The sequence below is a fragment of the Mytilus galloprovincialis genome, chromosome 11 (genome assembly GCF_965363235.1).
Source record: "Mytilus galloprovincialis chromosome 11, xbMytGall1.hap1.1, whole genome shotgun sequence".
NCBI lineage: Eukaryota > Metazoa > Mollusca > Bivalvia > Mytilida > Mytilidae > Mytilus > Mytilus galloprovincialis.
Window position 1 is genome coordinate 26,245,867 of NC_134848.1, and position 13,903 is coordinate 26,259,769.

At 30.7% G+C, this 13,903-nt stretch overlaps 1 protein-coding gene across 2 annotated transcripts; it reads right to left on the reverse strand.

Annotated features, from left to right (window-relative positions):
* Positions 1-263: 263 nt before the first annotated feature.
* Positions 264-12,150, reverse strand: LOC143051910 (uncharacterized). Of its 2 annotated transcripts, XM_076224902.1 has the most exons (8): positions 11,310-12,150; positions 9,827-10,431; positions 9,259-9,380; positions 8,496-8,628; positions 7,360-7,515; positions 6,215-6,331; positions 2,051-2,707; positions 265-1,145 (listed from the first exon to the last, which is right to left on the reverse strand). In XM_076224902.1, the coding sequence occupies exons 1-8, from the start codon at positions 11,851-11,853 to the stop codon at positions 1,128-1,130; spliced, it is 2,352 nt and encodes a 783-aa protein (XP_076081017.1). In that variant the 5' UTR covers positions 11,854-12,150; the 3' UTR covers positions 265-1,127. The 2 variants fall into 2 exon arrangements, with proteins under 2 accessions (XP_076081018.1, XP_076081017.1); XM_076224903.1 differs by lacking the exons at positions 2,051-2,707; positions 6,215-6,331 and having other exon boundaries at positions 264-1,145.
* Between the last annotated feature and the right edge of the window lie 1,753 nt (positions 12,151-13,903).

Sequence of the window (13,903 nt, forward strand, 5' to 3'; positions counted from 1 at the left end):
ATGAACCCCATAAAAAACAGGAGGTATCTCAGGTGCTCCGGAAGGATACGCAGATTTATTCTACATGTGGCACCTGTTGTGTTGCTCCGGTTAAAAGGGTCTCAATGACTATCAAAACAATAGAATATATATATATGTAAACATTGACTGGAGAGAGTTCTATTTCGATTCTTTGAACATCATGCAAAAAGAGTCGAGCTTTGATGCGTGTAAAATTACTACCTAATTAATTGAGAATAACTTTAGACAAGATCGCTATTTTAGTGTCTTGGATTTTCAACTTTTTTAATAGAGTCCCCGTTTAGTGATCATCATCTCCAATAAGGAATAATTTAATTTTGGGTGTAAAGCGTCATCTGATTGGCTGACGTTATTTTGTTATAAACTCATAAACATAATTTAGTCATGTGCCCGTGACGTCATCAACGTTTTTTCATGGTTTTCTACGGTTTAAAATGGAAATTATAAGAAATAACGCACGTTATTCAGTATGCACCACATTTTTTATGTCTCAAATGTATTATAACTAGATCAACTATGCCACACGCTCCAATATTTAACCTTTATTCTGTATGATTCCACGTTTATGCATGCAAAATATTAGGGAAAAAAACAAATAAATTCATTGTTGTATATAAGTACATATTTTATTGCTTGATCATTATGAACGCTTTTTTGAAATAAAGATTAAATATTATATCTTGTATTTTGGGTGTAAACATAACAATGTATAAACTTTTAATCATGTTTGCTTTGATATTAATAAGTTAATCTGATAGAATTATAAAAACAAAAACAAACATAACGAAGAGAAGATAAATAAAATATTATACATCATTATACAACATTGTATCTGTTTGACAACTGCACGTTAGAAATAATTGCCGATAGTAATCGTCAATCTCTGCCGTCAATCCAAGTACGATTGATGCCAGATTTTTACATTTTACTTTTAAGATGTGTTTTCAACAATATTTTCTGCAATGTTTTATGAATAAAAAAAAGTTTCACAACACATAATTATGTTCGAAGATGGATAATAAAGTTCCTCAAGACTGATTTCCATATCTGGATTAAAAGGTCCATCAATACTGATTCCTTTAGATCGTGAGTACGTGCCCTCATCATCAATTATTGACAATAATCTGAAAAAATAAATGTTATTTTTTGGACAAAATTTTATCAAAATATTTGCAGATGTTGCGTCCTGCAATGACTTGCATTGTATAATACTGTCTGAGAAACTGAAAACCGCTAAACAGTAAAACTGTCTTAGATTGAATCTTTATCTGTATATATCAATTTGAATAAGAAAATAGAACGGTGCATAATTACAATGCCTTTAGGAACATGGAATTTAAACCCGATCATATACCCGATATAAATGTAACTTTTTTACCATCACAACCACTCTTTCAGAGGTCTGTTGAAAGGTAAACTTTCTGGTCTATCTACTATAGTTTTCTAGAGTTAGTTTAAATTTTCCGAACTATACATGTCGTGCTTACTCATATAGCATATACCTTTTGTATAATTTTTAAAGTTTTTTTCGTCCTCAGTATGCACGTAATAATTGCCACTGGACGTTAAGAATGCCTCACTATATATACAGATTTACGTGTTATTCTGATGAATAGTATTTTAATTGGTTAGCAGATCATTTTGTTTTATTTTTTTAAATTATTCTGGCAAAAACAAATAACAAGTGTGCAAAATTGAGCTTGACGACATATATGACGGTCTGAGAATGGACGAAAAAAGGCAATTACTACTTATTTCACCTTTTAAATAAAAACAATCAATTTCAAACAGAATACACAGTGTGATATCATATTATTATTCATGTTATACGTCATGCATGTATACAGGCCGTTGACATGTACAACCAACCCATTGAGAATGTGTATGTATATTTTCATAACTTATATTGTTTTGCATTAAAATATTGACAAATATTCCCTTTTGTATTTTGTATTGATTTGATAAGAACACCTATTTTGTCATAAGCGCTGTGTAATTGGTCATATGATACAACACATAGATGACTTACCTCCGGTGTTTCCTGTTCGCCCGCTAGAAGCTGTCTTACATCGGATGGCACGGGATCAGTGCCATCCACAGAATCTTCAAGTGCATTTTTGTCATATGGCTTAAACGAATTCAGTCGCCAAATACATCCCTTTCTGGAATATTGTGTCAGTTGGTATTTGTTACTCTGCATATTCTGTATAAAAGACAGTTTATTCGTCCACCATAATCTGGCTTCTTGCGTCAAATATGTTGACCAGATAGAATTGCCCTTTTTTAAAACATCAATGTCTAAAAGGTGAAAAGAGGCCATGAGTACTGGTGGATTTGAATTTGGTAGCAATGGTAACCCATTTGGTCTCACTTTGAAAAATCCTCTTCGGAGAGTTTTCCATGGCTGTTCTGAATTTTTTCGATAGTATACATTCACTAACTTGTTTGCCTCATCATATCTGTATCTAAAAATATTTGACTTGGAATGGCTTTTAACTCCAGCTATGCATGGGTCTAGCCAACCGCTCACATTATAGCACCCATTCAGTTCCTGTGCATTATACACATGTTGATGTAGTTCAGGAAGAGTTGTGGCATCCGTGTGCCTCAGTCTATCAGCAAATACACTAAACATTTGGTCAATGTCTTCATGCGTATGACCAACATACAGAAAGGACAACTGAATCTACAAAGTATTTTTTACAATATTACAGTATTATACTTTCCATGGTTTTAATATCATAAATAAATGCTAAAGAGTGTATGTGCTGTTATATGTATCACTTATTTAAAATAAAAGGAGTGGGTAGACTGGAGATTTTTTTTACATTGATATACTTATTTATAAAATTGATAAGTAGGATGCTTCTGGTAATTTTTTTAAAGTCTTGTCAGTTCTGTTCATATATATATGCATGTGCGCCCGTGTTTTTCTGAAATGTGTTATTACATTTGGACAGTATGTTTGTTTGGATTGGGAAAAAACATTACTTTTCGCAGCTATTTCGTCATAAAATGATTTACATTTATATACATGTTGATTTGACAATAGAATCATGTATAAAAATTGTACAGCATTCTAAAAATACTCAGGATGTAGCCCAAACCGCGACTTTGAAAATATAATCGGACCCAGGTCCTACCAAATAAGCAATAATCATATAGCGTTTACAGAATATCTTCATGAAATGAACATATGTATTTTCTTTCTTTATTTTTTTCTTTTCACCTCGTTACAGTCTTATCAACGTATATATTGTATCTTCTTTTAAAGGGAAAATTCACGATTTTTTACTTATGGTTTAAATATGTTCATTATGACATAATATATATATTCACAAAGTTTTATCGCTATATGTGCAGTAATAAAGGAGAAATTCAATAATTAATGAAAAAATATCAACTACTTCCTGTAGGTCGTGACGTTTTCTCCTGATTTTTGCATGCCGGGATTTAAAATACAATCATTAAAAGTCTTGGTTTTTAATCATATTTTAACGTAATCGTAAGCGCGCCGATGACTTATGCTTTATCTAATAACCATCCGATAATAAGAAGATAAAACGCACAGACGTTCAATTGTACTCATTCGTGAGATAAATTATCTATGTTAAACGTATATATTCGAATTATTTTTGTAGACAACACAAAAAGTTATAAATTTATTTTTAATAAATGCATTTTCGGACTGATAAGGTGAACAAATTAAAGTACAATAATCTGTAAAGACAATATATTGGTGTACTATTATTGACCTTTTACTATCTCTGCTATGGCTAGGTTTATACGATGTGTGTATTCACGGTTCTGTGGCAATACTCGTAGATGGCTTGTTGAAAGGTAAATTGTTATTTGCACTTCGGTATTTAACCACGCCTCTAGGGCACACCTTGCCAGGTGTGACTGTCTATTCGGATCAGTGGTAGCATTTAATACACACATTAAAAATACATATTCAAGTTGGTGACAAATAAAAATTGGTCGCCGTGGAATTATTTAATTATATTTGGTGCTATTATTTATTTGAATTCAAATAAGTTAATTTACTAAGAAATACACAGTTTTCGGTTAAAGACGGGAAACTTAATTCATATGTCAGAATGAAATGATATACAAGTCTTGTCCTTGATTTATGTCTCATAAAAAAGGGGGACTTAGAAATTAGAAATAGCTTTACTAAATCATTTTTATTTGTCTTTATTAGGCGAAAAATGTACGAGAACACTTACATTTAGACTTTTGAAAGCCATGTATTAATTAATATATGAAACTATCTGAAGATAACTCTACCGAAGTGGAATATAATATGTACGAATAAAGAAAAAAATATTTTTGTAATGGAATCGAAAAATTACGAATAGATATTCTTTTCAAGTGTGATAAACGTCAACCAAATTTATTCATAATGTGGAACGTCCTTATTAAAATCTGAGACAACTATAATAATCGTCGTCTCCCAACGTATATATATACTTAAATAACTATTTGATCAACGATGTTTAAAATTAAAAGACAACAAATTTAATGTTATCTTTCCCTATTTTTGAATGTTATTATAAGTCTGTTCAACTTGCAAGAATACCCCATAAGCGGACAAATATCCGACAAGCAGTTTATTCTTTAAATTGCTGTCATTGAATATCAAGAAAGAAAATAAATCCCGAAATTGATACTCAATAGTTTTCCTAGAAAATATTCACATTCCTTGGGGATTATTAGTGTACGTCCAGTTGCATATATTTTACATGAATGTTGGAACAATTGTGATGATGACGAATTTCGTCCTTTATTCGAGAACAATTTAATTGATATATAAATCTGTGAGTTTACTATGTTCTTAACTTCGATGAACCAAAGCAAATTATAAATTGACCTGTATTTAAATCAAATTGTTTCTTTTTTTTCTTCTTCTTCTTTTGGTATACAATAGTCTATCGAATTCGTTGATTACATACTGTTGGCATACATGGACTAGTCTATTTACAAAACTTTTACCACAATTTACACAAAATGTATGTTTCTTTCTTATGTTCAATGTATACATGTATACATATTTTAAATTGCGCTACTGACTATAGTTCCGTAACTTTCTACCAGGCGTATGTATACACGAATCGTCGACAAGTGCGCACATTTTTTAGATCAATAATTCTGGTATGTTCCAATCTGTCCTAAACTATTGACAACGAGTATATATTACATTTTCCCAAATTAACCCTTGGAAAAATATGTAAATAGATTTGTATTTCTTCAATTATTTTTTTTTTGTATTTTTTTTTTTATAAATAATATTCTTTACACCAGAAATGTTATTTATAAACAAGCGTATGAGTTCAGTGATGTCTAGTATATTATATCACTTTCGGACACGCAAGACAAAAATGTATATTATACATGCACCTGATAGTTCAAAATGGAAAGTTATAAGTAACGGTCGTGTACACTGATCAATACCTACAGAAGTGAAACGATGCATGAACTTGCAAGCCCGCCGGACAGGAAATCGATTGAATACCTGGACGTGTCACCTTACACCCCTTCCAATACCTTTGGGAGTAATACCTTTAGCCATACTGGTGATCAGATAAGGGAAGATCCGAATTTATTTAAATAAAGTTTATTACTTGAAAGAATTATGAACGAATTAGATTTTCGAAAACAATTTCCACGGAACACTTATTTATCATTTTATGATTTGAACTTTGACTTTTTAACTAATTACAATATTATCAGTTTAAAAATAACAGACTATATGGTTATTTAAAAATATAAGACCATTTTCCGTATCAAGTTAGTCAGTCAGATAAAACAACCGTACGATTGACAAGATATCGACACGCAATTACGACTACATCGTTTACTGTAGTTTTGTTCCTTTGTGGTTTATTGACATATCGGGATTTTTCATCGGAGAAGGTGACAAGATGGCGGAGAGTAGAGAACTGATACTCAAAATTTAAAATCGATGGGGATCTCTTATTTAGCGGAATAAAACTTTAATATCTATAAATTTGAGCATTTTTATACAGAATGAACATAATATCAATTTTTGATTTTTTTGCGAAGTTTCCCTTTAATGATATTGATGTAACGGACTTAGTACAAGTATTCTTATAGGCCAATATGAAACACTTTAGAATATATATGTCTTCTAACTTTTACATTAGGGCACGCATTATTTTATTTGGCTTACCTCATAGAAAACTCGACGATGGACCAGAAGTTCTAGAAATGAAAGGATAAATCTGTTTTTGTTTTCCCTAAAGCAATTATCTGCCTGGAGGTACAATACTGGAGGCAATGGACGTCCCTAGAATCAAAAATATTATATTAAAATAAACATGGAAATAAAATAATAAATCACATCATTTTGAATCACGTTTCACTATTGATGTACTAACGGAAGTACTGTAATACTGTATTGTATTTGTATTTATGTTAACAATGTACTATGACAAGCAGTATCCTTCTTTGTTCTAACTATATCTAACAGACTTAGAAATACAATTTATCTAGTTTATAAGATATCGTATATAGTTCATGGGATTACTATTACAGTTTACATGGTACGTTATTTATGGTTTATACAAATTTTTATACAATACTTAAGATATCTCATTTAATATTGTTTATAAAATATCTTATAAACTATACATGATATCTTAACATCTAAATAAAAATATATAAGCAAATATATATATATGTTACATTAATGATTCATCATAATGTACATGTATCTGCATTTCTTCGGTATTTTAGACAAAATGCGTACGCCTATCTTAATTTCCATAGCAACTGCAGATGGTAATACTACCGATTGACATAAATAGACAGACAAGCACGTGCAAATGCATTTTTCTTCGTAGGGTAAAATGATTATTTTGACAAAATTGAAAAAAAATGACTGCTACCTACGAAATTAAAAAAATATATTTCAACTTAAAGATTTCAAGCATCGTACCCATTTGCACATTGTACCTCAGAAATATGTATAAATATAGAACAATATGTTTCATTTTAGAAAAAGATCGTAACAACACTAAAAACAAGTTTTCTTTACTTAACGCTATCAGCCAAATTGTTTTGCATAATCATATCAATGTGGGGTTACTATATATTTGAAATGAAAATTTGTTAACTTTATTTTCTTAAGATCAACATAACAAATTCATTTTAGCTATTACTTTGACATGTAATATAAAAGATGAGCTATTATTTTGACCTGTTATATAAATATAGGAGGAGTGCTCCTTATGAGGAAACTGTGTCAATTACAATCCACAAATATACTAGACAAGTGTGCATGTATGTCAACATCTGTTACAAATTAATATTTACCTTTGAAGCCTCCCATAATAACTTCATCAAGATGTTCAACGTCAGATTGGAATCATGTTTATACTGATAAATATCAGTGAAAACAAATTTTTGATGTGTGCCATGGTTAATGGCACCAGTTACGTGTGTTTTCATCGGAATGGTTGAAGCAAGGTCCTGCAAAATAAAACATGTTTATGTGCTTTTCTATCAGACCTAAGACATTTAAAATTCAGCTAAATTATAAAAATACAATACATGATTGTTTTCAATTTTTACCATGACGAGTTTAAAAATTATCTTTGTTGAAAAATCATAATAAAATAACATTTTAATTTTGTCTCATTTTAATATCCTGTCCTTTAATGTCGTGTTTTTATAATATATACTACAATAACTATGAGTATATAAATAACACATTCAGATGATCTTTTGTTTTGTTAAAATTACTACAACTTAAAATAATACGGGGAAAAAAACCAACACTTGCATTATTAATAGTATAAAAAGTCCATGGTTACAGAACTGACAGGTAATTTATGTCCCCAGACTAATTTTTCTAGTAATTCAAGTTCATCGTATTCCAAGATAAAAACGTCCATGTCCTTTTTTTTTTATCATAAAATTATTTTTGAATCAAATCATTAACATATGAACAATGTAATTTCAAATGTTCTATAAATATTTAAGAGATGTGCATTTTGATTTTTAATAAAACTCACATATTCCCAGGCTAATTTTCATAGGAAATCATGTCCATGTCATCATTATTCCTAAGTAAAAAAAGTCCATGCCCTTTATTTTAAAAGGGTTTGATAAATGTTGTGTTTTATAATTGTTTAAAAGTTTTGCATCAATTTCAATTGCCCCAGACTAATTTCCCTTGGAAATCATGTCAATGTCATTTATATTCCTGGGTAAAAACTCTCACGGCCTTATAAAAAAAAAATTGAGGAAAAAGTTAGTAAAAAAATTACTTACATTTAAACGTGACGATTTTACATGTAACATTAATTTGTTTATGATATCAAACGAAAGGTCTTATTACAGACAGGTAATCAGAGCTTTAATTGAGGGAGAAATATCACCTAATTTAAGATAATTTCCAAATTCTGTAACAGCAAATATAAAAAAGAAGAGCAAACATGCTTACTTACTTTTCCTTTTCTATCTTTAAAATGTGGTAAACTGGTCTTAGTATTGTCCATTCCATCAATTATCAAACTGAGATACCTGTCAGGCCGCCTACGAGATATCGTTCTCCTACGGTAATATGCCAGTTTCTCCATTCTTAAAATGATGAAACAGAGATTAGCTGTGCTTAGAAACATTAACAGCGAGTATGATCAGAAATGTACTGTGTCTTTTTTTTCTTTCGTTTTTGTTCTTTTTGTGCTTTGCATCAATCCGACGAGTTGATAAGAGGAGTGTAAGGCGCCAGTTTAACCACACCACTTTCTGTATGTGCCTGCTTGAGGTCAGATGCCTGTTCTTCGGTGGTTATCGATCATATTATTTTTTCATTGCTTCGTACATTAATCAGGCTGTTATTTTTCTCGTATGAGTATGGGGTATGGATTTTGCTGATTGTTAAAGGTCGTATAGTGACCTTGGCCGAAGTGTTGACTCATTGGCAATCATACCCCATTTCATATCAAAATAGCGGATGCAAGTGTTGAACAAAATGACAATCAAATATAAAAGTTCTTATTAATCTTTTTTTTTTATTTCATTGTAACAGTTTGGATTGTTTTATGAAAATTATTGATGTTGTAATGTTTACGCCCCTAGTGCCCATAATTAGCAATCAAAATATATCTTTCTTCTTCTGTATGAATTATCTAATTTTCATTTAGGATTTAAAAAAAGAAAATGAACACACAGTAATAAAATATTGCCTTTAGATATACGATAACTTACATGATCCGATGAAGATGGGCTTGTTTTTCTCTGAAAATAGCTTGTCTTTTCTGCGGATTCAGTTGAAGCTGTAGTGCTCTGTCAAGTTTAACGCATGTTGTGCACTTTGTAAAAAGATTTGTCTGAAATAAATACGTTTTTTTTTTATATAAAATGCACACTGTTTAAAAATATTACAGAAAAAAATAACCACTAAAAACGTTTATATATGTATAAGATATATATTGTCTCTTCACTAGAAATGTTTGTACTGTCGTCTTTTGGAAAAATTATACGGAGACAGAAATATGGAACAAACTACACAACTAAAGACTTCATTCTCGGAGGACCTTTTGCATATATATAAAAGCTTATTCCATCGTAGAAAAGAACACAAGCTTAAAATTATTAAAATTTTGTCAAGAACATGGACAGTTGAGAATAAAGATATTTATAAGTACATGATTATTTATGAATTTTTTTTCTCAAAAACATACGTGTACTTATAATGACTGATTGGGCTGCTTTTTAGAATTGAATTTTGAAAATTAATTAATCTCAATCAAAATGTATCATAAACAAAACTTACTGATCTGATTTTAACATGACTATAAAACTTCCTCCAAATGGCGTAAAAAGATGTTGTAGACATAAAATTATTGAAATCCATTATCTGTTCGTTTCTATATGCTATATAGATTTCTTTCTTCCGCATTCCAAAAGGCAACCAGACTTCTTGTTGATGAGGTGGCCTTTCTCCACGTTGAGCAATGTATTCTCCCAACCAATGGATAGCTGCTTGCTTTTGTTCACTGAAAGATTGGCCCGCTTTCGAGTTTCTTGTTAGGTTACTATTCTGCCATTTTGTTCTGTATCTGTAAAAGCTACTTTTTGTTATACCATGTCCTTGTAGCCATGCTTGTTGACAAACCACATTCCCATTTATACGAAAAGTAAACCTTTGATTACATGTACTTTCAGATGATGGTTGAAAGTCTTCAAATTTTCCAGAAAACCACTGTTCCCTTTCTTCCGTGTCTAGAGTCCAATATAATGTTCTCAATTTCTTTATAACTTTTCTTTCATAGAATTTTTTAGAAGTACATTTTCTTTCGCATCCACACTTTTTCGTAGCTTTCTTTAAGGCCAAAGAACATGCTTTTTTCATTATCATAGTCGTTGTGTTGGTTTTATCTGAAATGGTAAAATGAAACTTTTGTTTATAATTTTATTTTTTAAAATACTCATACTAGAAATTATTATTATTTTGAAAATTGATTTGACTTTTGTATAACATAAGTTGCGAATGAAATACTTCTAGTGATCTAGCTATAACCGGCAATAATAAATTGGAAGATAACACCTGTTTGTTCTTTTTTTTATATGATGCTTGCATGTGTATGAAGAATATACAGCCGTTAAATATAAAAAGGAAGATGAGGTATGGTTGTCAATGAGACAACTCTCCACAAGAGACCAAATGACACAGAAATTAACAACTATAGAACTATACCGTTCGACCTTCAACTGTGAGCAAAGCCCATGTTATTGGTTAAAATATCAATTAAGGGATTGACAGCAACGGGGAAATGTAGAAATGGTCCATAAAAAAATTATACTCCATAAACAATATGAAGATAAAAAAAGAATAATTGTTTTTATTAACTATAAAACATTCAAAATAAACTATGTTTTCTATTACATTAATATATATATTGAGTTAAGTAATTATTGTCGTCATTTGTTTTTGTTGTTGTTATGCTGTAAAGTGTATATGGCAATAAAACTTTGAATTTGAATTTGAATTTGAAAATAAATTTTAGATTTATGTCAATCATTTATAAAATAGAAGAAGCAATAACAATGTATCAAATAGTTTGTTATTGATACTGATAGATATACCGGATTGATTCTTTTATAACTTGAATTTAGTTAATAAGTTGTTAAACTAGAAAAAATAGTTACTCCTCGTACTATTTAACGATTGAACAAGATGCTTAATAAAACAAACTGTATTTGTAATATAATCGTATAACACCAAGAAATTGGTTTTGATCAATAATGCAACGAACCTCTACGTCCCTTTGAAACTGGTGTACTAGTCTTGAAATTAGGATGCTCATATTCCAAATGCCCAAAAGGTTCCGACTGTGTGGAAGATCCACTTGTTGGCAGTGTTGAGCTAATGATGGACAAATTATCTGTACTATTAGAATCCGAATTTCGTTCAAAAAGATCTTCTTCGCACAAAACAGGTGCTCTTACTGGTGGCGGTGGTTCATCATCAATAAAATCGTAAACTGCTGGAAACCTTTCGGCAATTGGCGACAGTATGTGGATGTGCCTTCTCTCCACATTATCTTGTATAAGTGATAATTCTTCAGTACTGTTTTCGCAAATACTTGATGTTTCTAAGTCACTCTCCTGAAAATTTCTTCCATTAAATGAACCCACACTGTTTTCCAAAGTTTGTTCACTAGATTGCACAAAGACTGATCTTTCTTCAATAGAACACTCGTGTTCAGTAACATCCAAGGTTCCACTATTTTGAAAATTATAAGACACTTCAAAACTTGAAACTTCTGTTATGCTTGAATCATTTACAGTATTTTCCATGGTAATCTTATATATTTTAATTTTAGTTTGAGTAATAACGAACCACCATTTTGAAAGTACCTCAATGAGGAAACATAGTACCTTAGTCACATGACCATTGTATCATCTCCATGTTCGTGTAACATTAGAAGTTGCATTCTACTTCATAGAACTGCTTCGTAAACTTCATAAGACATTCATCAATGTTACGTATAAAGAAAAGATTATGATAAGCAGCAGATTGCCTTTAATCTGATAAATTCACCAACACACAGTTGTTTGCACAAGAAGATTATTCAATGGACCACAATTACTTTATAGTACAGCCCGAAGAATGCCCTCAGATTTGAGGGAATCTCAAATTACACACCTGATTACCTTCACAGTTTGAAGTCCTTGTAATTTATATATCACTATTCCCAATAAACTGACCACAGATGTTACACATAGATTATCTGATAAGAAAGTCAACATTTTGGCATTTTCCTGGGCATTTTCTGTCTTTACTAGAAAACTTTTAAAAAAAATTCTACTACATGTAACATTATCCATGTATATATGTTCCTCATAAGATTTTGACAACCAAGTCACTGTTTTTATCAATCATGTTCAAATACAGTTAAAGTAATATAAAATTAAATTATGAATATCTTTTATTCATTTTCATTTTTTTTTAATGTAGAATTATAGATTGATATCATAATTGTCATTTTGAAGATTAATTTTGATAAGAAATCAATATTCTTTGTAATTTTCACATTTGTTTGATAAATTTGATTAAATGATAAAACAAAATATTCTTGGTTTTTGAGCAATTTTTTTTATAAAATATTCATGAAACAAAGACAGTCTGGGATAAGAACACCCCTCCCCCTTTTTATACGCCTGATGAAAGGAAGTCTTATGGTAAATCTTTGTCTGTCGGTCTTTAACATGTCAGACATCAACATTTTCTAGTATTGGGAGAAAAAACTGAAAAATGGTTTCAGCAGTTCTCATGAAACTAGTATGGTGACTTGTTAATATCTATTTATTTAAGCTCCCTTTGCTTTTTATAAATTTTATTTTTCACATCTCCGAGTTATGGGATTTTATTCATAAAAAGGGATGATTCTCCAGTTTGCAGACAATAACCTTAAAGTGCTTTGACCATTTTTGATTAAACTTTGTTGACTGATATATATATAAATATATATATTAAGATAACCCCCCTTTTTTCATAAAGTTCTGATATGACATTGAGAAGTTATTGAACTGTTATCTCGAAAACCGTAAGGCGTATCATGCCCTCTAGCTCATGGTGCAGCTTTATTGTTTTTATGCCCCACCTACATTAGTAGAGGGGCTTTATGTTTTCTGTTTGTATTGTCCTTTCGTTCCTCTGTCCTTACATGTATTTAGTTATCAAAGGTACTAGGAATATAATTTCGTACGCCAGACGCGTGTTTCGTCTTCATACAATTCATCAGTGACGCTCATATCGAGATAATTAAATAAGCCAAACAAGAACAAAGTTGAAGAGCATTGAGAATCCAAAATGTATGTCTGTCCCGCTTCAGGTTAAGGTTTTTGGTCAAGATAGTTTTTGATGAGGTTGGAGTCCAATCAACTTGAAATTGAGTACACATGTTCCATATGATATGATCTTTCGAATTAATCCAAATTATAATTTTTTTCCCAATTTCATGGTCCACTGAACATATAAAATGATAGTGTGAGTGGGGCATCCATGTACTGTGGACACATTCTTGTTGTGTTAAATTTTCATTTTAAAATTCTCCAAGTGCTAATTTTTTTCAATGTGTTGAAGACCAATTGATGGCCTTCATTTGTTTTCTGCTCTTTTGTCGGGTTGTTGTCTCTTGATTCTCTTTAACACGACACATTTCCCATTTCCATTCTCAAATTTATTTCATATTTCAACGTATTTTCTCTTATTTTAAGCGTTTGATCTCACTCATTTCAATGCTATACTGTAACAATAAAAGTGGTTTATAGACATATTGCCACTTTATTCAGTGGAACATAAATAGGGGGAGTGTCCACTCTACATTTGCACGTGAATAGAATA

Coding starts and splice junctions, on each gene's coding strand:
- LOC143051910 (XM_076224902.1), bottom strand. CDS start 11,853: ATGGAAAATACTGTAAATGATTCAAGCATAACAGAAGTTTCAAGTTTT. Junction 8,629..9,258: donor GCCCATCTTCATCGGATCAT/GTAAGTTATCGT, acceptor CATCATTTTAAG/AATGGAGAAACTGGCATATT. Junction 6,332..7,359: donor TATTATGGGAGGCTTCAAAG/GTAAATATTAAT, acceptor TTTTGATTCTAG/GGACGTCCATTGCCTCCAGT.